Here is a 25,353-nt window from a genome sequence, read left to right as displayed (position 1 = left end):
TGTCCTTAGCCCAGATGGTACCTTGCTCCATACACATCAAGACTTTGCCACCTGTTACAGGGCCTTCTATCACCCCCCTTCCCCACCAAGAGCCCTGAATGATGAAGTGAGGGAAATCCCAGAGGCAGCCTCTCTGCCCAGACTCTCTTGGAGGACTGTGAGGAACTTGATTCCCCCAACATGGCCCCAAGACGTGAAAGTGGCAATAACGGGGCTAGTGGCTGGTACATTTCCCAGGACAGATGGTCTGGCTGAACTTTACATCACATTTGCAGGATCCTTGGCCCCAAAATTGACTAAGCTTTATGTGACGGTAACAGAGGCCAGGTGTCTCCCAGCCACACTTTGTGAGGCCTCTCTGATTTCTTTGATGAAACCTGGGAACGACCTCACAGACCTTGCCTTATACCTCCCCATAGCTATTCCAAACATGAATTACAAAATCCTCGGCAACTACCTGGCCAATTGCATTCAGCAAGTCATCCCACACCTGGTACATGTGGACTAGAATGGGTTTGTCACAGGTTGGAAGACCTCTTTGAACATCTGACATTTCTACAAAATTATGGAGGCCATCCAGGGGAGGCGGCCATGGGCCTGAGTCCTAGTGTTGGATTTGCAAAAAGCATTTGACACCCTTAGCTGGGATTACCTGTTTTGTCCTTTGTCTATGTTTGAATTTCATACAGAAATTGTCGGGCTAATCTGTTTACTTTACATGGACCCAGCAGTCCGGATATGCCAAGGGGCACAACTCTTGGAAGCCATATCTGTTGACAGAGGTATGAGACATGGTTGTCCACCCCCCACCCCTTTCTACTTGTACAAGTTATGGGGCCACTGGCAGTCTGCACCAGGCAGGATAGCAGGAAGTGGGAAACACCTCCACCAGATGGAATCCATGCAACTTTGTTATATGCAGATGACACCTAGTGTACCTTAAAGACATATCAACTGATCACTTTGCCATATCGCTGGGCCTTCTGGTGGAGTTTGGCAGAGTCTCAGTACTTTGTGTGAGCTGGATAAATCCTGCATATTTCCACTGGCCCCTTACACGATGCAAATGGACCTGGAGCCAGTTAAAGGCCTGGTTCGCTGGTGAGACCACTTCTTTCCTCTACCTGGGTATTCGTATGTACCACACTGCCCAAGATCGCTTGGATAGCAATCTGACAGCAGCAGTGGCATCACTCTGACTGCACTGAACCTTTTGGTGGTCCCTCCGTTTCTCAGTGATGGGCTACATCTCTGTTTCAAAGAAGGTGGTGCTCCCCACATTTTGTACTATTTTGCCAACCTTCCCATTGTTCTCTCCAGGAAGGTCTTACTGGATTTGCATCAACTTCCAGGTGGCCCAATATGGCACAACTCTCACAGGCTGTTGGCCTTCCCGAAACTGCACTTTTCACCTGACCAAGGAATCCTTGCGGTCCCCAATGGCCAAGTTACAATAGCTATCTTATTGGTTGGCAGGCCACTTCCTCAAAGAAACGTGCACAGCTGGCCCTACGCTCACTCAGGCTGAGTTGTTGATGCTTCTGGCCCGAAGACCCAGCCTGAGCAGAGCTTCTCCCTTCTTCTGTTGGTGACACTTACCTGCCTGGACAGGGAGATAAAGATCGCCAGACATCTGTTTCCTTACACGTCTGCAATACCCTTGGTTGGTCTGTAAACCCATCAGGGACACATCATCAGGCAGGAGCTAAGCAGTTGGGACCACACTGGGCTCACTACACTGGGGGACCTGTTCCAGAACTGTCAGTTCCTTGTCTTTCTGCCCGATGGAGCAATATGACCGGCATGAAGGGTGTTTTCTCCTGTATGCCTCCCTGAAGGCATTCACAATGATACCTGGGAAATTCTGGATGCAGAGCCGCCTACTCACCAGCTCATACAATATATATTGGGTAGCAGTTCCAGAGTTCCACTTAGCTGGATCACCGGGGCCCCTGACCAATCAAACACAAATTGTACTTCAATCCCTAGGGGAAGTATTGGAGGCAGAGTTTGGCAGACCTCCCAGCAGTAAGGATAGGGCGAAGACTTACCAGAGGAGGGTCTCGAAAATGTCTGACTAAAAATAATCCAGTTTTATATGCTACTTAAGGCCTATCTCTCCCCTCAGTGGATCTCCAGAATTTTTCCAGGAGCATTGGATTTGTACATTAGGTGTAGGTCTCTGGCAGGTTTGAAACACATGCTTTGGGACCCTCTCAGCTCCACTACTTTTGGGAGACTGTTATGTTGCATGTTGGTATGTCACAGGCATACTGGGTATGGGCTTCTGGGAGGTGGGGGCCCTAGGTGTCCTCTAGTGACCTCACAGGCAAACTACTACAGCATGCTTCTTCGATCCTGCCCTCATCCTAGCTAAAATGACCATAACCATGAAGTGGAAGCTTTTGCTATCTCCTCACATCGAGGCCTGGATGCATGCCCTGTTGTGATAGACAAGCATTGAGGCCACCCCCCTGCACACGGAGGAAGCTATAGGCCTACGTCGCTGCCCCATGGCCCACGACTGAGAGAGATTGCTCTCTAGACTGCCTGAACCACCGGGCCATTCTGACTCTGCGTCCGAGTTGCCCAGCCCAGATTCTCATCCCTCCCTTGATAATGCTGGCTCACCTCATCATGGAGTCATTAACCCTTGATTACAACCTAGAGCCACCCACAAGTGACACAACCCACCATCGGTCATCCCTAGGGGTCACTGGACCTACTTGCATCAGTTTCCTACATCCAATATGTCAGAGTTCCACCCACCCTCTTCTGTTTCCCACCCCGGTGTCTTTCAGAATGACCATCTCTATTTCTTACCCGTGTGCTTGAACACACCACAGACCACCACCGCAGGGTCACCCTTACCATCAATGGGAATACATTTTCTTACCATTTGTGCTCCCCCATCAGTTTCACAGCCTAGACACATTAGTCAATAACTGGTCCTTGAGGACATGCTCTCACCTTGGAACAGTGTTCAGCAGGTGAGTGGGCTAATATTACCCAGAGAAAATGTGTATTTTTGTACTCAAACCCAAGGCCCTATTGCATTTTGATTATCATGTTGCGATCACACACTGTTTACTAGGTGAAAAATCAATAAAAACGTTTTTTTTTTTTTTTTAAAAGAGTGGAATAAAGACATTGCAGGTTGTGATCATGTCGAGCTGGTTAGTTTGAAATCGGTCTCCATGATAAGAAATTATTTTAGATGGCCATGTACTTTAGATTGAGTGCATGAAACTACTTCATTATTTTTAATCCTTAATTTGTTTTTGTTTGGCTTCCAGGTTTTAGTCCGTCCTTTTGTAGAAGTTTTATTCCAGCGTACGGTGTGCCAGACCACGACTGCAGAGGGACCAAACCCTAACTGGAATGAGGAACTTGAGCTACCTTTTAGGTACATGTATAATAAATTCACTGACTTATTGTAAGATATATTTTTTAATAAATCTAAATATTTAGTAAATAATCCCTTCTATTGTTTTAATGCTCTGAGTAAAGCTGATCATGAATATAAACATCAACATTATGTAGACTTTCCATCAGTAAACATTAAAATTCTTTGAACTCCTGTTTTCCAGAGCTCCAGATGGTGACTACAGCACAGCCGGTTTGCAGTCTGTGAAGGATGATGTGTTCATCAATGTCTTTGATGAAGTAGTCTATGATATCCTGGAGGTCAGTCAGTAATTTGAGTGTCATGTACACTCTCCCTTTGTGTAACTTTTGTTACACAAATGTGAGCTATTGATCACTGGAAAGCAATCTATATATTTAATGGAAGGCAGTACCTAAGGTGTGTTTTTAGAGCATGTTGATGTATATCACATGCATCTACTCAGGTGGCAAGTATCTCACCTGATGATGTATGGAATGTTTTTTTGTTCATTATAAGGCTATTCCAAGCTGTAGAGTACTTATGCAATTAACAAAAGACTCAAGATCAGTTTCCTTTGTAAGGTCACAGAACTTTGAGGTGACTTGCAATATCCTTGTAACCTACGGTAAGAAGTGTTATCCCTTGTAATACATGGTTGCACACTCACTAAAATATTTTGTCATTTGAACCTTCTAATGAGAGTGTTATGGCTGTAGATATTTCGAATTATAGTGGAATCTGTACTGTGAATAAGTAAACATAGCAATATGCCCCTTGTAATTTGTGGTAAATATACTTAAAGCTTCTTGATGTAAGTCACTATCAGTGCTGGCTTTCTGGATTACAATATGTAGATAGATTTCAGTTCTCTTGCAGTGGGCATCAACATGCGTAACTGTGCTGGCATGATGGGCATCAGGTAAAGACCATCTGAATGACTGGCCTCATGTCCCTTACCAATTGTAAATATTTCTGACCATAGAATTAAAGTGAGGGCACTGTGGATTAGATGTAACCCTGTGCACATACATCCGTTCTTCAAAGAAACTAGGACTTGCTGAGGACTGGATGGAGATCAGGTATAAAAGAATATGTTTAATCATAGAAACTTCAAAGGGCGTACCCTCTTTTCTTGCCACGGTATATGTATTTCCATATGTAACCTGACACAAAGAGAAACGGTGAGCCTATTCCTTATATCTAGCTGGGTCTTTGATAATGCCTGCATTGTAATGACCGAAAGGCAAGTCAACCTCATTGAGTTAATGCACCTGCAAAAGAGATTTGTGTTTACCTTATTGTTCACAGGGAGAAAGATCACTGGATCATTAATGCTACTGCTACGATCTGTGTGTAATCTGTATGCCAACAAATTAGACAGCTTCTGCTCACAGGAGTGGTTTATCAGCAAGGTCCTAAGGTTAAACTTGTGAATGAAAAAATAAAACATCTGTTCCACTCAAAGCACCTACAACAGCCAACCATCCTAATCCCTGCTTTTACTACACTACACACCCAACCCACACCAAGGACCTCCAGTCAATGTTTTGTGCGGAGACCATTGGCTTAAACATGTGGCGTCAGATCCAAAAAATAATAACTTCATTCATACAAAGGGGAGAACATCTTTGCTGGCTGTCTTGCCTTGTCCTATGAAGGGGTAGTGCAGGCAAAGTATGTATTTTCACCAAGTTCAGTAATAAGACACACACTCACTGTTCCTAGAGTTGATTTTAATCAACACAGTGGGTTGACGGACAGAAGAGTACAAGAAATATCTGGAACAGAACAAAGTAGGTTTATAAAATCCAGCAGATGACCAGTGATTTGACTCATTAAACGGTCCATACTGGAATTTCCTTTCTTTGTTGCTAAATTTGGTGAATGTCTTGTCATAGTTTCTTGAAACACAATATTTGGATTTGGGGATGAATCCATTAGCCCTAGTGAGCGTTACCAAACATTAATTAATAGTATGGCATACACATGATATTCTCCATGCATGTTATGTACGATATGTAACCAAGTGCCTTAATATTATCTGAATAGCTCTATTAGTATTATTAACGGTCTCTTTACCAATCATTTCCAAGGATGACCGTGAAAGAGGAAGTGCAATACATACACGTGTTGAAAGACACTGGCTGGGATCTATCAGAATACCATTCACAACCATCTACTTTCAAGCAAGGGTAAGTAACGCTTCTAAAAGAAAAATCAAGTGTTGTTAGTGTAAGAATTGCTATTTGTATGTAAAGTCTACATTGGATAAATAAATGTATAATTTTTTAATACAGTGCATAAACCTTGACAAAGAGTTGCAGTGTTAGTGGTTCCTAGCATTTACTTAATCATTTACTGTTCCACAGTTTTATCATTTTTACTTCAGCTACTTTTTATTTGTTTTTTTAATACAGTACAACAGATTGAGCCTTGGGCCCCACTGATTCAGTAATGCATTTCAATTCAATAGTAATTCTCTATCCCATTTATTATTTTATAGCCTATGTTCAATTTTGAACTTATTTCAGCTGTTCTACCTTGTATCGATGTTTTTTGTTTCTTTGTGGAACATTCTTCCCTGAGAGAGGACACCTCCAACTTTGATACAGTACTCTCAAGATTTTTTATAACAGGTACCTTAGATTTACCTCCCATCTGGGTGTGTGTGAGTGTGTTCAAGTGTGTGTGTGTCTGGATTCTTGCATTCCCATCTGTACTGATTTAGGCTAAATTATGGAACATTGTGAGATTAAGTTAGCATGTCACACGAAGACCACATACTTCTTGTCTATCGAGATTCAGGGTACCAAGAACAGAAACTGGATCTGCTGGTAGTGTTTTCATTATTTTTGTGCAAAAGCTGAACCATTCATGCTTCAAAATAACTAAGGCTCACTAAGATCTTTTGGCCCATATCCTCAGAGCTGTGCATTTGCAAGAGTCTAGCAAGGTAAAAAAAAAGACCTTTCCTTGACTGGTTCTGATGAAACAGCAAGACTCATATGCAGCTTCTTAAAATGTCTGAAGACTAGTATCTTCCTAATCTGGGCATAATCCCCTTCATTGTTGTAATAAGAATGAGTTTACCTGTCATCTGAGCTTTGACATTACTCAAGTCAGTGGGCCATTTGATCTAAGCACTCCTCTTGTCAGTCGCATTCTATCCTAAGGCAGCTCTTGCTTTGAGAGTCGCTGGTACCTGGGAAATGAACTTTGATTCTAAGTGTCCATGATTGCAAGCTCCTCGCTAGCCTACAACTGCTGTCCTTACTACCTTGTTTTAGTTCTCACATGGTTTTCAGGAGAAACCAGACATACCAGATTCAAAGTAATGTAACACATCTGCACCTTCACAAAATCTAGAAAAATGTGTTTAAAGATCCAAAGTGTAAGGTGGCAGTAACCAACCATGTCTGGCCACACTCAGATCATTCTCTCAAGTGAGGCTCTCATGCTTGGTTTGCACCTGAAGAAGATACACCATATTGTAAGTGGTAAAAGCATTTACACACTGACATAATCCAAAGGTCAAGTTTAGTGAGAACCAGAGAATCTGAGAGGTGATTGCAAATGCTATATAACCATAACACATCCAGATCTGTTTGTCTCCTTATCACAGAAGACATTTCAAAAGTGTTTTTGAAAACCAGCACCTCAAAGGTCATATGGAGTAAAAATGTGCCAGTTTTACCAATGGTTAATAAAATTTGATACTTAATGTCCAAAAGACAATATATTTGTAAACCAATAAACAAGCACAAAGCTATCTGAAGTTATTTGACTAGAGCATGTAGAGGGCTTTGACTCAGTCATTGTTGGTTGATTATTTTTCCAAAGAGATTAATGTTCCTTGTGAGCATACCCCAGAGGTGGAGCCATTATGATCAGGTGACCTTAGTATTGGTTAGACCCCATTTTTCCTAAGAATTGGTCGTTTGACTACATTTTACTTAAGAAGTACTTCAGCAGTTAAGTGTTTTATGTTTTTTTTATCTCACCCCGAATTTCATACTTCATAGTGCTTGTTTGTTTATCATATGGACTGCTAACATCTGTCTGTTGTCAAAGCTGGAATAACATTGCATTCTTTTTTCTTTAATTTATCTTTCTGAACAGTCCATATTGTAATACTTAACTTTTCAAATGCACCTACTTAATATTTCTCAAAGAAGGCTTTGTGCTTCGTTTGCTGCTGAAAAGTGATTAAAGGGTGATGCTAAGAAGCCCCTATTCTTCCTTTATTCTTCTTGTGCTGGTGGTTCTGGTGTGGCACCACTCCACAACTTTTCTCATACTCTGTAGGACATTTAATAGTCTCCCTTACCTCCATGTGATGTGTGTTTTATGCATAAACAGTAGGTACTCAATTTTTGTAGGTATACACTTCTAGATATAATAGTTAAAAATAAAACATATTTATATATATATATAAATAATTATGAATATATATGTACATACACATATATATCCTCTGTTTAGTATAGTATTGTATGCCCAATAAATTGCTTTTAACCGTTTGTTCACTACAGAAGGAAAATTATAATTTGACCGATCTACTGAGTAATGTGACAACTTTTTTTATTTTACTGAAGATGTTTACTAATTTTTACTATTCCTCAGATTGATGGCACCTTCCGGATCGAGACTCCACCAGTTCTTCTTGGCTACAGCAAGGAACGGCATATAGGCAATGATGGTGGCTATGATACCGTACAGAGTCTAAGCGAAGGCTCTAATTTAACCCTGTTTGTCACCATTGAGCCTCCACTCGTTCCAGGAGAATCTATCCGAGAAAAGGTATATTATTTGGTTGCACACATCCTGTGTTTTTAGATGGCAAACATTAACCTTTTTTAACTCTATAGTTTTACAAAATGGAATGAGTGAAATTCAGTCTTCTGAGATAAGAGAAAGGGTATTTGGGTTATTTTTTTTTATAAAAAAAGCAATTTGTTGAATTGGGTTACCTTTTTCCAAAATGAGCTATCTTGTTATCTACGAATGTGGAACTAAGCATTTGGACGGTTTGCATGTTTATCATGTGGCTTTATTACAGACTCTGAAAACATGAAAACAAGGATTTAAACTGTGATTTCTTCCCATGGAACCTAAGCATATTTCCAAAAGAGATTAAACTTATAGGTGGCTGGTGAAACATGATAATCATTTTCCACCCAAACCAATTAGCTGTAAAAGCTACAGTTTTCACAACAGCACTAAACTATAATAAATATGGTGCTTTCTCAAATTTCCAATCAATATGATTACTGACCCCTTGTATTGGACCAGAAACTACGAGTGACTGTCTGAGAAACTGACTTATGTAGTCTTTACATTTACAAAGCAAAATCACACATTAGCCTTATAAAGTTTTCTCTTTGCGAAATTGCATGTTCTTTTATGTAAATAACCTTTTTGGAAATAAGATGGGCATCCATTACTGTAAATGCTTGTCAATCCACTCTACTGAACCTTCTTACCCTCAAAATCCCCTGTGTATCAGACACTAATGCACTCTCCCCAATTATTTCTTTATTTAAAAAAAATGTTTAACAAAAAAATGATTAGTAAAGGAGTTTGGATGGACAATTCTGCTTTTTTTCAGACCATTTATTTGAGCTTTTCTTAAATCGCACAGATGGGCTAGTCACTTTTTCCTTTGTTGCAGCTTGATGTATTCATTTTGGAATATGTCGGTGGAGGTGCACTGTCACCTTCTGGCACTGGCCTTTGAAAAATACACCATAATGGGTGGATGAGGGGTAAGATTAGAGCTTACAGAATGACTCTATGGCTATGATTTTACTTATTGCCTAAATTAGTTAGGCCTTCTGGTTCAGTGGGTTTGTTCGAATATTGACTACATAGCATGTGCTCTTCACATTTACATTTGTTGAGTGACCTACTTTTTTCTTTCAAACGCTAATGAATATATTCTACTTTTTACTTTCATTCTGCTGGACTGTTACTTATGGTTAGGCATCAGATTGGCTGTTGAAATGGACCTTATTATGAGAGGCTCACTTTGACACATTGACAAATCCACAGCAGTCTCTAAAGTGCATTTATTAAAATGTGTAAGCAAATGTGTTTAATATATACTTCTGACCACAGCTCCCTGACCTGTAGAATATTCCCACTTGGGCTGGACTGTTCCCATTGGAACAGGGTCAAGACTGATTTGCATATGCCTGGGTCCAAACTGGGCTGGCATGGTGTGCAAAATAGCAATGGATTGAGGGATGGGCTGGGTAATTACCAGTGGTTGAGATTCATTCATGTATTCCATCCATCACTTTTTTGCATACTTTTATTTGAGAAAAATGTGGATTCAGTGTTAAAACGATTCAAGGATAGTCATACCTTAACATGATCTCTGCTGCTAATACGATGACCTAACTCCTTTCCACATCAATACACAAAAATTCAGAGCTTATTCTTAAGGGATAGCTTACAGGCAGTGCCAACTCAATCTGTACCTCAACAATCAATTCAGTCCTTTTAATTTGGTTGTACCAGCAGACACCTTTCAAACCAGCAGTTCTTCCTCCCCTGCTGCAATGGATACCAAGCTAGTTTAGTTTGTTATCTCAGGCTCATGCCTGAGGCAGAATGACATTTCCTCCCCAGCTTGAGATCCATAACGTTGCCAAGGTGTTCCCTGACAACTATTTAGCAGGCTATGCACTTCCGTTTCCTTTGCTCTCCACCCCACATTCCTGCTATACGAGAAAAAACGTCACACCACAGTCCTGATTGAGGAAGTCAACATTATGTTGGCCAGTTGTACCATAAAGCAGGTACAGGACTTGGAGAAGGATTCTACTCCTGTTTCTTCCTCAGTCTGAATAAGGCTGAAGGCCTAAGGCCTATTTTGGGCTTTTGTCCACTGGTCACCTTTCTGAGGAAGAACAGCTTCAAATGCTCACTCTAGCTCAGATTCTACTAGCTGTGTAACAAGAGGGTAGCACTCTTTGACTTGCAGGCGTGTTTCACCAAATACCAATGCTGCTGTCTGACAGGTGCTACCTGCAGTTCAAGGATGGGGCAGGAACACTTTCAATTTACCATGCTCTCCTTCGGCCTTCCCTCGGCCTCACAATTGTTTATGCAAGTGATTGTAGTGGTCACTGCCCATCTTTGGAGGTCAGGAGTGCATATATTCCCAAGCAGCAGGCCCTGGGGATTACGACCCCTTTCAACATCAGCGGTTTCATGATGGTAGCACTGCCATGAAAATGCTGGCGGAGACGGGGTACAGGAGGCCCCTGCACGTGGCATGGGCAGTGCAGGGGCCCCCCTGGCCAGCCCTGTCTCAATGTTTACTATCTGCTTTGCAGACCGTAAACATTGCAATGGGTGCTGGAGTACCCTTCACACTACAGCATTACAGCTGGCTCTGTTACGAGTTGGAGACAATGCTGTAGGCCGTTTCCCGCAGGGCCAGTAGGCAGAAACTGAGTTTCCGTCCACTGACCCAGCGGGAAACTCGTAGTGGGCCCAGTGGGGAGGCTGCCACACTGGCGGCAATCACCCCGTCGGAACTTCAGCGGACGGGTATTTTCATCTGCCAAAGTCATAATAAGCCCCCTTGTCTCCGAAGCTAAGCCTTGTTGCTCATTGTCAAACTACCAAGGATTGAGCTGGGGTTAATGTATTGAGACCGAACTGAACTAAGTGGGGGTTAGTGGCCTATTGCTAAGTGTAGGTACTTACCTGCCCTTGCCAATAATCCACTTTCCAACAGTTACACTTTGTGCATACTTTCCAGATAGTCACAACACAGGAAGGGCTGAGTGTGATAGGGGATACATCTGCATTCATCTGCATACTGATAGTTTGTCTGGGTTGGGAGCGGAAGAGGTTGTTCACACTTTACATTGGTATAGATTGTGTTCTGCCCCCACACAAAGGGCTGATTTACAACCTACTGATGGCTGGAGCCAGGGCTGGGTTGAATGGGGATTCTGGTACACTTGAAAGGGTTCCCTTGAAGTCACCCCCTACATCAAAGACATTTAGGAGTATAAGTACAGGGGCGCTGACCCCATGTTTTCAGAGCACATTTTAAATCAGGAACTGAACTTCTGTCAGGAGGACTGCTGCGCTGCTTAAAGGACTCATCCGTACTGCTCTTCTGTCATTGCCCTGCTTCCTGCTAATTGTTGGGTGGCCTAAAGGACTCACTTGGTTGCTTTTCTGCTTGTTGCCCTGCTGCCAGCTTCTCCCTGACTCTGTTCTGCCAAGGCACTGTTGTGCTGCCAGGAGAGATCGCCATTAGGACTACTACTTTTTTTGTGCTGTTCTGCTTGTCTACTCATGTGTTCTCTTGGGACTGGGCTGCCCCAGAGCTGGCCATGGGACTCTGAGTCTTGCCCTCACAGTCCTTGCAATTAGCGCATGGTGGGTGCTTGTAATTTTCCCTTCATTTTCAAAACTAATGCATAGTGAACGCTTCATTCTGGACTCCTTCATAAACTGCTCGTGGGGAGCGATCTACTACCATGCAGCGCATGATGAGCGCTGTAGCAAAAGTGTGTAAACACTGTTATGTCCTCCTCTTGGTGCAATGTAGCTCTTGGCTGCGCGGGATTCACAGGTGATTTCTCCTGCATTCCTGTCCCCAGTTGGAGAGAGATGCCGTAGCGGAAATGGAAGCCTGGCTTTGTAGCCCCAGGGAGGGAAGCTGTGCCTGCCCTTTTCTACGTGAACTCTAGACTTTGTCGAAAGCTGCACCCACTTGTGAGCAGAGGAGGCCGTCCCCATCCCATCCAGTCCCACCGGTATCCCTGCCAGAGTCTTCCTCCCAGCAATGCACCGGAGTGACAAGTGGCCATAGGGTAGACCCTTTTTATAAGGTATTACCCTTCTACTACTGTACCACACTCCAGCGGCAGCTCGCAGTGCTTGGCATTTTTAGCAGCTGTAGCACACATTTGTGGGCAGCTGCTCTTTCTCAACCCCACCCACAGGGGACCTAGGGAGTTCTCCCTACTCTTGCCTACAGTGTGTGTGGTCTCCCGTCCCTCTATTGGGCCGTACCTTTTGTGAGCACTGGAATCACAGTCATCCTCCGGTGTGAGACCTCGACGAAAACTCCCATTTTGCAGATCTACGAACTGGCCTGAGTTACCTAAGTACATGTAGTGAGAATCGCAGATGCTCCTGGGCCCTATATACCGGCCTGCACTAAGGTTTAATACTACAAATACCTGCGGTTGTTCCATTCAGACTGCTTTGCTAACAAAAATACTTAATGGATGTCTATCATTGTGATCTCTACATTGTTTAAATAAGGAGTAATGTCTCAGTACTTGCATAATATGCACAATAATCATGATTCATGGCGTTGTGGCATAATTTTAGGAACAGTTTATTGCTTATATTTATTATATAATCCTGTGTGGAGTCTCTTTTGTGGTGTAATTGTTATGTCACTGCTGTGAGTGTGTTGCGTAAATGCTTTACGCATTGCCTCTGAGGATAAGCCTGACTGCTCTGAAGGTGAGCACAGGATATCTTTGATGTGTAACTTCTTTGCCCTGAATACAGTGGTAGATTCTGCCTGGCTTAGGTGCATTCCCCAACCAGCCAGAAACTTCATTTCTAACATTAGCTGCAAAGCTTTCTATAATCTCACATGCTCACCATGTCTTATTGGTGAACCCGAAGATATCATGAAACCTCTTTGTGACCACAACTGACTCAAGTCATGGACCACACCCAAGCCATACTGACTATCTGTAAAAATACTCACTCTCATTTGGGCTGTTAAGCTTCAGACTCTAGTAAGGGCAATTAATTCTGCAACTTCTACTGAGGTAACTCCGTGAAGCCATAAAGCTTCCACAATGTCTTCGATTGTGCAGAAAGCGTAAACTGCTCTCAGGAAACCATTGTTTGTTCTCAAACATGCACCATCACCGAAAAGCACATAACCAGGTCTAATTAAAGGCTCATCTTTTATGTCGGGTCTTGGCATGGTGCATAAATCTGTGACATCAAGCCAGTCATGCTCAAAATTGTCTGATACATCATTTTCATGCAGGGGAAGTAGATACTGGGGTTCAAAACCTGCAACCTTTTAAGCATCACATTTTTGCACTCAAGAAGTTGTTGCTCATATTTAGTTCATCTGGTATTTGTCATGTACTGGGTTTTGATTCTGGTTAGCAAAACCTCAACCGAGTGAGGGACCATAACAGTTAAAGGATGTCCCATCATAATGGTTTCACACCACTTGAGACTGACGCTCATGATTGCTATTGATTTTAGACAAGCAGGCAGCCTTGTGGCGACAGGGTCAAGAGTCGTTAAAAAAGAAGCCATTTGTCTCCCAGCATTGCCATGCAATTGAGTAAATACTGAGAGAGCACAGCCTTTCCTCTCACTGCAAAACAAGGTAAAGCTCTTACTGTAATCAGGCATTCCTAGTGCCGAGGCATGGCAGAGACTTTTTCTCAGTTCTAAGAAGACTATCATGCATTCGTTGTCTCATGGAAGGGGATGCGTATTACTCTCAGTAAAGGCTTAGCCACTAGGGAAAAGTTATGTATCCACTGTCTACAGTAGCCAACCATTCCAAGAAACATTCTGACTTCTCTTTGTATTTTCAGATGAGCACTTCTTAGAATGGTCTTCACTCTTTCTCATGATACTTTTCTTGTTACTTTTTCAATGATATGTCCCAAATATTGGACTTCTGTTTGGCAGTACTGCAGTTTGTTTGTTGACCCTTTATGTTCATTTTCAGCTAGGTGATTTAGGAGAGCAGTGGTGTCCTGTTTACAAGCTTCTCTTTTGCTTGATTCCACAAGTAGGTCGTCGATGTGCTGCACAAGGACTAAGGGCCATATGTACGAACACTTTTTCCCATAGACACAGAATGGGTAAAAACCTTTGCTACATCTGGCCCTAAATTACAAGGCATGTTTAATGTCGCCAAATTTTTCTTTAAAATCTGGTTAAAGATTGAAGGACTCTTAGTATACCCTTGTGGGACTCCACACCATGCTAAGACTGAGAAGAAAGCCTGACAATGGTCCACAACCCTGAACAATTCACCTGTGCACAGAATTTGGTAAATAATAGTCGTTGGATTCAGTACCACGGGATAGCATAGAATTACTATAGTGTTAATCTCTCTCAAATCTTGAACTATCCTAAATTTACCATTGCGCTTCTGTAATCCCATAATCAGTGGGTTGCATGGATTATCTCTATCAAAATCCCTTTCTGCAACATGTCTTCAATTATTGGTGTTATCTCTGTTATTATCTCTAGGGTCCTGTGATATGATGGTGTTCTCGGGAAACTGCATTGGGGTTAATTGTGATGCAGACTGGTTCTACACATTTGATTAGTCCGATGTCTTTCCCTGTGAGATCCCACACTTCTGGATTCTCAGTCGTTTTCAAATCAGGGGGCAATTCCTCCACAGCTCTCATTGGGTAAAGCCCCCCAGCATCTTACTGAGCTAACCTAAATTCAACATCCTCATGTGTCTAAACCTCAACCCTGTTATTGGTGCAATAGATTGTGCAATTTATCTTGCACAACAAATCACGCCCTAGCAGGTTTACAGGACTTCCATCACTCGCAACAATCTTCTGAACCTTCTCTTCAAATGACCCTATTTTTTCAGGAGGAACCTCTTTTAAATTGGATTTGTAATCTGTTTATTTGTACCTTGTACAGTGGAAAGGATAGCCCTGGTGTCAATGAGAAATGACTCTTGGTGGCCCTTTACCTCACCTTCTACAATGGTCCATTCTGGTCGACCTCTAAAACTGTGCCAAGTTAGCAATCTGCGTCCCCTCTCAGGCACCGTCATTATGATGTATCAGAGTCAAAGCTTTTACAGTCTAACATGGGAAACTGTTTAAGCACATTTTTATTCTTGACCTGAAATGAATTCTTATTTACACAGGGCATCTGTTTCATTTTCTTGTATGATTCCCCACATTCTGTTGAACCGTAGGGGCTTGTGGAACCTGCTTCATTTGAACTTGATCTTGCACTTGCATTTGCTGTATAGGCACATTTTGCATTTGATTTCCTCCTTGCATTTGATCATTATCATTTATTCTATCTGGATTAAGCATTCATTCCCTTTTCCAATCCCAGATCTTGTTACAGAAGTGGCAGGAGTCATTTTCTTCAACCTTGCAACATCTTCATCAATATTCAGATCAACTGGAACTCCTCGACCTCTACCCTGTGAAGCAACCAAACCTACTTGAACACCTTGCGAACCAGCTTGAAACCAAACTCCTTGCATGTCAATCTGAAAACCGACATCTTGCATAGCACCAACATTCCCTGTAAACAGTTGATTCTGAAAACCTTTCTGTGTCATTTCCGTCTGTACCAGCATGAACCTTTCCCTAATCTTTTTCTGTTTCATCTCCTTCTCATCACTACAATACTTCGCATATTTCATGATCTCATTCAACGACTTTGGCAACAAATCACATTCTGCTGTATGTGTTTACTGATCTCATGTCTCAATCCAAAATAAAGAATCCCATATCATTCGACTGAAGATGCGTTTGACATGTATGCTGCTGAAATGCTTCAACAGCTTATAATAATATTTATGCACAGACTCTCCAACTTCCTACTGAAATCCTATTCAACCTTGCATAATCCAAAGCCGTGGGACGAATTTTGACTTTCAGAAAAGTAATCACTTTATTGTACTTATCCATCACAGTAGGTAATTGTGCACGAGTGCAAGAATCTCTCAGTTGCTCTGGATTTGACCAATGTACAGCATTTTTCAGACCACAAATCATTCCGAACAACAGTTTCAAAGGAAGCATTCAAATCAGTCCACAACACTATCGAAATCTTCACAGATACTTTCAACCTGTGTGTACAGTTGCATTGGATTTTCTCTCAACTTGGGGAAATTGTTTGTAAATAATGCAAGATCTCCCCTACTCCATGATACCCTCCACCTGGTACCTCTCTTAATGGATAAGCCAAAGCTTTTCCATCATCTGGTGGACCTGAAGGTGACTTTCTTTTTACTTCATTCACCTCTTTCAGTTTCTTTCCCTTTGCATAATTTTTTGCCCACTTGATTTCTAATTTCTCATACTCACTCCTCCTGTGTATGCATTTTTCTAATTCATTAATGTGCAATCCTAAAGCATGCATTGTCTCAGTTGATTAATCATCCAACTGTACCCTGAAGCTATTTTGCAATGGGATGCTCTTTGAGAGAATTACATCATATTTATTTGCAAATTCTGTCACCTTGTCATGTACAGTCGCAGCCCGTCTAGTAATTTCTTAGCAGAAATCAAGCAGTTCTTTTTCTTGGTATTGATTCACATGTTCAAGATCTGAACACTCTAATTATTTCCTCCAATTCAGTTTTTAATTTCAGGACATTTAGTGGCCTCTCCCTTTCTGCACACTGACTAGTACTCGGGCTTTCTACACTCTGTTTCTGCATTTTTCCTGGCCGCTTCATCCAGTCATGGAGGAACATTCCCATCTTCAAATACATTTGTCTCACCATGTGTTGCCTGTGTGTAAAGACAATTCTTCCTTCTCTTAATGATTGAATAGTCTGTGGTGATGGCCATACAACAATCTGTGAATTCTGCGAAGTCAGGATAAACTTTGTAGCAGGCGCTCCATCAGCAGCTCCTTGAGTTAATGCATTTGGGACAATATTAATCGGAACCTTGGGCACAGTAAGAGCAGGAATTTCTATCCTGATGAGTTGGTAAGATTTACTCTGTAAACCAAATATTTATTTAAGTCCCTGATCCACCAAAGTTGGTATGAAAGTTTCATTGTCTAAGCAGTTTAAAGAAAATTACTAGCAAACATTAAACTTCTAACAAGGAACATTTTAGGCACATTTAGTTTGTTAAACATTTCGATCTCAGCATGTTTGTGTCATTGAAAGTTTTACTTATCACATTCCTGACCTAGGTCTGGGTGAAAGAAAAGACAAATGCATTCTGCAGCCTCTTTAACTAAATACAGGTTAAAGTGAAATCCTCATGCTCTAACTTACTTTTAAAATGCTGCTGGAGTTTACACCAAGACGCTTGCTGGTAGACAGTTGTGCATGCTGGAGTAAACACCAGCACACTTACTGGCTGACACATTCTGTCTGAATTGGAAGGTGAGGTTCTTGTGTGCATTTCCACAGCCATCTTTTGAGCCTTGGGTTCTAAGGAAGATTAAGACTGCCTGTGCTCAAGTAAATCTTATCACTTTGAAATGGGTCCCAGAGTGTGGTACCCAGGCTCCTGAGTCTGAGCGTTTGTCCTCAATCAGGCTTCAATTCAGAAGGACCTCCAATATCAGCAAAAGGGTAAGGTCCTGCATTCAGGTCTCCACAACCCACACCTCCATATACTGATATTGAGCGGCTACTTCTTGTGTCTCAACTGCTGAGGAAGACCAGAGCATTCTGGACTCAAGTCATTCTTATCACCATGGATTGGGCCAGGAAAGTATTGTACAAGGGGGTTCTTGAGCGTTTGTACTTGATCACGCCCTCCACTTTGGATGGGCCTCCTGTCTCAGAAACAAGGTAGGCTCGTTCATCCTAGTCCCCACAACTTAGATTTAACAGGGATGGCTAAATGCATTTGACTTCCTGACTGAGAAGTTTGATGTCATCTTTGCTGCCAGATGCCTTTCCACAAAGTCTATCTGTGCTGTGCGCTGGGACAAATTTGATGCCTGGTGAGGTGCTCAGAACATTGAACCACTACAAGCCAAACTTTGATGTTCTTTTGTTTATTCTTTATAACCCACCAAGGCTTTGAAGTGGGTGAAGTAAAATGTTATTTGTCTTGACCTTTCCGTTTATGTGGCCAACTGTCTTTATTTAAGTCACTGGCTGTGATACTTTTTCTAAGAGGGTTGACCCACATGATTCCTCCAACCCCCAAACCATTTGTTATACCTCAATTGGATCTGAACTTGGTCTCAAGATTCCTCGTCTGCACACCCTTTGATCTGATGCATATTTGTTGTTTTAAGGCTTATGACACTCAAAAACACCTTTCTTATTGCCAAACAATGCTATTGTCAGGGACCCTGACTTGTATAAAAAAGAAAGCCTGGAATAATCTTTTAATTGCCCTAAGAGATACTGGGATCAGTGCCGTCTGTCAAACTATTAAAAACTGTTTTTTTGTCTGTACCTTATCTTAGAAGGTTTCAGGAAACAGCATGGCATGGATAGCATCAGGACATACCTTTCTAAGGCATATGGGCATTTTAAAATCATGGCAAAAAAATCTACGAAGTTGTAAAAAAAACACAGCATTTTTTTTAAACTAAATATCTCTTAAAGTGCTTAAAGATCTTTTAGTACATGTACGTTAAAAAACTTTATTCTTCAGGACTAAAGTATTATGTAGCTGAACACCAAGAAAAGTCACCTGTGGAGCTGGAAGTGGATGCATTCTCAGAACCTCAGATGTTTCCCATGCTGTCTGTTATATCCAATTTATTAAGACTGTGCAAAGGTCCTGAAACTTTCAAAATGTTTATAATATTTGAAGACAAATAAAAGTATCTATAATGAAATATTAATAGTTTATTCCTGCAAATTGAGTTGCCTAGGTCAGTGGTTCTTAATCTGTGCTTTGACTGTTTTACAAGATTAAATTATACTAACAATAATACATTAAAATTAATAAGTATATATAAATAAAGAGGGAAATTTGAAACATTTTCCATATTTGATTGTGAATTAAACAAAATATTTCTTTATTTGGTCATTTGTTTGGTGTATACTGATTTTGTATTTTTGTGCATGGTTTTGAGGGTCATATCCTAGAAATTGCTTAAGCCATCATGGTTAAGAACCGCTGGCCTAGGTCTTTCTTATTTCGCAATTGTATGGGAGTAGTTTACAGTATCTAAGTTATTCTTTTGTGAGGTCTTCAATTTTAGTTAATCAGCATGCCATAATATATTTTCTTTTTGTTGATTTTTTTTCCCATGGCTTTCGGTATTGGATGTCTCTAGTTAATTCAAATTATTAGAAAGGTATACACTTATTTTACACTTTATTATTTTTCAATGCATGTGTTTTTTGGTTTGTAGTACGTGCAAGGTGTCTTTGTGTCAAGAATTTTTTGACAAATATCGTAAGGCAATGCCAATTCTATTTGCGTGCATTAGGTAACAGTTTTGATTTTTGTGATCTGTTTTGTACAAACACATTCTCACTAGAAACTGCTGGTTTGCTTTAAGTTTTTAGAGTTTAGTCCTATTAATCATTGTTTTATACACGCTTTTCCTGGGAACCGCAGATTTTCTTTCAAAACATTGGCCAAAAAGAGAAATCCGTTTCCCTGCAACTACACCCCACGTGTAGGTATGTGGGTGTTTTCACATCTAATTTGCATATTTACACCAACCGCACGGATGCGCAGATTGAATGTGAAAACCTTTGGGAACTATATGAACACCCACAGTCTTATGACTTGGTGTTCACTATCCTGCTGTTGACCACTACTTTTCCACCTCCTTGGGAGCACATGTGTACTCATCATAAACACTAAATGTACCATGATAGGCTATATACACCCTACTCATGGTTCAATCCTGGGGCGTAATGGCTTTCAAATCCTAATTTTAGAGGTGTGTCTGTGTTTGCGCCTAGATGAAACTAAAGTGCACAATGTTTGGACTCTTGAAGTAGGATAAAAGAATGTGTATAATCTGTCACATTTAGTTAGGGCAACTACCTTAGAAAATTTTTCCGAATTTGGCGAGGTTTATATGTTTGTTTCTTCAATCTATATTGATTATTCCTGGTGTCTGTTTGTCATCTGTTGATATTGCAATATGTGACTAAAATTGTGGCTAATTAACATGACAGTCGAAGTCCCATGCAAGAGAAAATTATAGTAACAAAAAACCCAGAATATGGATTAATGAAAATCGAGATGAAGTCTTGGGTTTTCTATGTACAGACCGATTAAGCTCATCTTATTTGCTGGTCAACTAATATGCATTTCGGTTGAATGTGATGTAATGGTTAGAGCTGCCAACTTTGCAAGTAGGAAAAAGATTTGAGTCTTATTGTCAGCTCAACATCCTGTGATTCTGGGCAAAGCACTTCAATCAATCAATCAATCAATCAGAGTATTTGCAAAGCCCACTACTCACCCATGAGGGTCTCAAGGCGCTGAGGGGAGGGGGGGCTGCTATTGCTCGAACAGCCATGTCTTGAGATGTCTCCTAAAGGTAAGTAGGTCCTGTGTCTGTCGCAGGTGGGTGGGAAGAGTGTTCCACGTCTTGGCTGTGAGGTGGTAGAATGATCTGCCACCGGTGGTCATTCTGTGAATGCGTTGGACGGTAGCGAGGGCAAGGTTGGCGGAGCTAAGCTGTCGGATCGGGGTGTAGAAGGAGAGCCTTTTGTTGAGATATTCTGGTCCGGTGCTGTGCAGTGCCTTGCGACCGTGGGTGAGGAGTTTGAAAGTGACTCTCTTGTTGACAGGGAACCAGTGTAGGTCTCTCAGGTGGGCTGTGATGTGTCAGTGGCGGGGATGTCTAGGATGAGGCGTGCGGAGGCATTCTGTATGCGTTGTAGTCTTTTCTGAGCTTGCCTGTGGTTCCTGCGTAGAGGGCATTGCCGTAGTCCAGTTTGCTGTTTACGACAGCTTGGGTACCGTTCTTCTGGTTTCAGTGGGGATCCATTTGTAGATCTTCAAAAGCATGCGTAGAGTGTTGAAGCAGGAGGAAGAGATGGCATTGACTTGCTGGGTCATTGAAAGTGATGAATCCTGGATGAATCCCAGGTTGCGTGCGTGGTCGGTGGGTGTCGGTGCGGTTCCCAGTGTGGCAGGCCACCAGGAGTCGTCCCATGTGGAGGGGGTGGAGCCGAAGATGAAGATGAGGACCTCAGTTCTGTCAGAATTCAGTCTCAGGCAGCTGTTCTTCATCCATTTGGCGATGGCCTTCAATCCTTCGTGGTGTTTGGCTTTGGCGATGGCGGGGTCCTTGGTGAGGGAGAGGATCATCTGGGTGACGGCGTATGAGACGATGTTGAGGTTGTGAGATTGGGCGATGTTTGGGAGCGGAACCATGTAGACGTTAAAGAGGGTCGGGATGAGGGACGATCCCTGGGGTACGCCGCAGATGATTTTGGTGGCTTCAGAGCAGAATGGAGGGAGGCGGACTCTCTCTGTTCTGCCGGTGAGGAAGGAGGTGATCCGGTCCAGGGCTCTGTTGCGGATCCCTGTGTTGTTTAGGCGTATGCGTAGGATGTGGTGGCAGACGGTGTTGAAAGCAGCTGAGAGGTCGAGGAGGATGAGGGCCGCGGTTTCGCCTTTGTCAAGTATGGTCCTGATATCATCGGTGGTGGCGATGACGGTGGTTTCGTTATTGTGGTGGCTGTGGAATCTGGATTGAGATGGGTCCAGAGTTTTGTTCTCCTCAAGGAAACGGGTCAGATAATCTCCCTGTAACTAAAAAACTGATGTGACCTTGTGTAATGTACCTGATGTTCATGTACAGTGCTCCAGTGCCTTCATGTCAGGGTTGCACTGTATAAAACTGCAAAGAAAAATAAGCAAACTAAACACGCCAACTAGATATTTCATGAGGTAAATAGTCATAGAATTAAGAACCCCACTAGAAATAAAGAAAAGTGGGGGATGGCCAGCCAAGATGGCTGCCAGGACGTGCCCTTAGGGTGCTCCGTCTCCCCACTATCATTATTGTGCATTATCCTGTGCTCCACACCCCACAGCTCCCCTTCATTCCCTGAAGCTGTTGGGGGGAACTCCTATGCAGCTGGGAGACTGGAGTAGGCCTTGTGACACTTCCCGAGGCTTGCACCTCTGATGCCTACTCCAGGCTCCTACACTGGTCACTGCACTCTTACCTTGGTGCAGTAGGGAGTGCCATCTCTGGATCCAGGGAGAATCCCTCTCAAAGGTTTTTGCCCTTTCCTGGCTCTGCCCCTCTGATGGAGGCAGTTCCTGCTGAGACACTCTTCATCGTGCCCTTTGGCATCCTTCCTCCTTGAGTGCCTAGGTCAGTGGAAGGGCCAGACTTGGTTTCTTAGCAGCCCTCTGCAAACTGCCTGCTGGACTTGTTTCCCCCACAGCTGTGGGTGTAGTGATGCCGGGGCAAGCCACAATGTGGCACAACATATAAAATCCTCCTGTGCCGGCTCACACAGCATGGAGGCCCATGTGGCCTCCATGATTGCCTGCAGGAACAAGTAATCATTTCCCCCGTACTTAGGTTGGGAGCACTGCCTGTTCACCTCATTCTGGCCCTGGGGACTCCTCAGTGGGGTTCTGGTGCAGACACATCACCTCCTATTGGGGAATGGCGAATGCAAGGACATTGTGAGGGCCCGTGTAGGGGTCGGCAATGAGCAGCAGTGAAGAACAGAGGCTCCCAGTGGAGGATTTTTACCATGGCTAGTGATAAGGGGCCTCAGTGGCGACCAGCAGACATCCTGGACTGATCGGTCCTCCTCCTGGGATGACAGGAGTGGGGCTGCTCCTGGGGGGAGAGGACCTCTGTACAGAGAATAAGGGCCCCCAATAAACAGCACACATCCAGAAACATTGCTGACCTGCCTCTCCCGTAGTGCTTGAAGCCAGGTCTGTGACCAGCCTCCACTATCCTGACCTATCTTATCAGCACACATTCATCAACAGAGCTCTGTGAGGAGTTTTCTCCAAGTAATGACAGTGGCATGGAGGGGCCACACACTTTGATCCAGCAATTGACGCAGGGATGCTGAGGAATGGCGGGCTACACTGGAATCTGGCAATTTTATTGACTTGGAGCTAGGACACTCACTGCTGCCTTTCCTGTCTGGCGGACATGGTGGTACTGCTCCTGCGTGGCACCTATGCTTAGGCCGGTGGAATTCGGGGGGGCCTCTTTCTCCTGAGCTGACTTGGGAGCATTCCTCTGGACATACACCCTGTGTTACAACTACATTATGAAGAAGGGTAGGCCACAGCGACAGCAGAAGGGAAATACTATTACCCAATCAACCCCCCCGTCTGGCCACTCATGGACTTACTCACCAGGAATGCCCAAGCACGTTAGACCCATCTCTAGAGCATCAGAAGGAACCCTTGGGGGCCACCCTGCTAGAGGAAAATCAGGGCTCGAGAGCAGCTCTGAAGGGCCACATTTCTGATGTTTCCATTGAGTTGAATCCGCAGAGGATGATTTCTGAAAGGTGGCAGACAATGTGGAGAATGCAGAAATCAACACCACTGCACTGCAGACAGAGGTGCAGCAACTTAAGCAACATATCTCTCAGCTGATGGTCATCTCCAACACCCTGGAGCAAAGAGTTGAGGAAAAGTTGCTTTTGAAGGGAAAGGGTGGATGGCTAGTCCACTGAACACTTCCTAGAGACCACTGGGTGAAGCACACTTTATGTCTCAAAGAATTGTCTGATTTCTTCGTTATTGAAAAGATGCATAGGGCACTGGCACCTATACCTCCATCGGACACCCCTCCAACGGCTTTCATTTCTAAGATACTCCTGAGAACTACCAAAGACACACCCATACTGCAGTTCAAAAACTGTAATATTGCAGTTTACCCCGATTACACTCAAAAGGTACAGCTGTGGCACAAGTCTTTCATGGAGGTGAAAAGGAAAGTGTGCACAGTGAATCCCAGGTACATGCTCCTATACCCGGCCTAGGTCAGTGTTATTGCATTATGGAGATCGCACTTCTTTGAGTGTCCCAAAGACATCTGGTCCTGGCTAGAGATGACAGATGTGCATCATGTGCACACACTCACAGAAACAGATCCATTCTGCTCTCAGGGTCGGCGGCAGAGCCGTGGGTGTCCCCGCCCTAGTGACAGTGACAGGTCACCAACCAGAGGCACCGGCCGCATTGTGGTTCGGGATGATGGCACCATTGACTCTGCTGAACCGGGTTCCCAGGGGGTGCCAGAGACGCTGATAAGTGGGGCCACTCCAGACAATGGAACAAGGGACACTTCCTCTCTAATCAGTGACATTGTTCATCACATTGTATTGCCCTGAGTTGTCTTTAGGCTCAGCAGGTTTGCAGTGGGGCATTCTATTCACCTGGTGTCGTCTGTGTAGAGAGTGTGGTATGGGAGAGTGGCTGTTCTTGTACCATCGGAGCATGTGATGAATCCTATGTGTTAATGTCAACAATTATTGCAGTGGTTGTTTATTAATCAGTGCAGAGCTCATACTTGAGTTGGGACCGGGTGCTATACAGTTGCGTCTGATGGCGTTGGGCAGCTTTGTTCTGCATAGAATGTTGTTTTATATTTGGTGTATTCCGGGTGTGTATCTGTAGCGATAACTTTGTTCCTTTGGGGAGGGTGGGGGCTAATGGGATGGGTTCATTTTGGGAGGTTGGTGTGAGGTGGAGCGTCCTGATTCATTAATCTCTGTGGGCTTGTATGAAGTTATGGTTTGCTATTACTTGCCTGGGGGGATATGTTTGTTATGTCTTTTGTTCTGCATTTCAATGGTTCTACTGCCGTCTTGTCATGGGGGGGGAGGCGGGACTTGCCCTGTGTATGTCATCCTATCATGAGTAAGCTAGAGTCTTTTAAGCTCCTTACATGGAATGTAAGGAGGTTAGTGGTCATATCAAATATAGTATAGAGCACTCGCCTTTCTTAAGAGCCGTAAGGTAGATATCACCTGCCTAAAGGAAACTCACCTCTCAGATGGGAAAGCTGATAAATTAGCCAAAACAATGGAGGGGCCAATCCTATTTTGCCTACTACTCCACGTTCTCCTGAGGTGTGCTTATCTGGATTTCACCTGGCGTCCTCTTCACAGTTTGCTATAAGGAGCGGTTGTGAGGGTCGTTATTTACTGATCCAGGGCACACTAGACGGGGAGGAGGTGGTCTTGGTCACTACACAGGAGCCCAATATAGAAAAGACCTTCTACCCCAAGGTACAAGATGTTATTTCACCAGCTT

The 25,353-nt window shown here is 43.2% G+C and overlaps 1 protein-coding gene across 1 annotated transcript in view; it reads left to right on the top strand.

Annotated features, from left to right (window-relative positions):
• Window positions 1-25,353, top strand: part of CC2D2A (coiled-coil and C2 domain containing 2A) — a 353,444-nt gene that overhangs the window by 267,316 nt on the left and 60,775 nt on the right. The window contains exons 25-28 of the mRNA XM_069202617.1: window positions 3,297-3,406; window positions 3,591-3,687; window positions 5,482-5,580; window positions 8,012-8,188. Of these exons, the coding sequence (XP_069058718.1) occupies window positions 3,297-3,406; window positions 3,591-3,687; window positions 5,482-5,580; window positions 8,012-8,188 (483 nt within the window). The remainder of the gene's footprint in view (window positions 1-3,296; window positions 3,407-3,590; window positions 3,688-5,481; window positions 5,581-8,011; window positions 8,189-25,353) is intronic.

The sequence above is a fragment of the Pleurodeles waltl genome, chromosome 1_2 (assembly GCF_031143425.1).
Source record: "Pleurodeles waltl isolate 20211129_DDA chromosome 1_2, aPleWal1.hap1.20221129, whole genome shotgun sequence".
In the NCBI taxonomy this organism is placed as follows: Eukaryota; Metazoa; Chordata; class Amphibia; order Caudata; family Salamandridae; genus Pleurodeles; species Pleurodeles waltl.
Note: the sequence above shows the minus strand (reverse complement) of the source record. Positions and strands in the feature narration are given on the sequence as shown.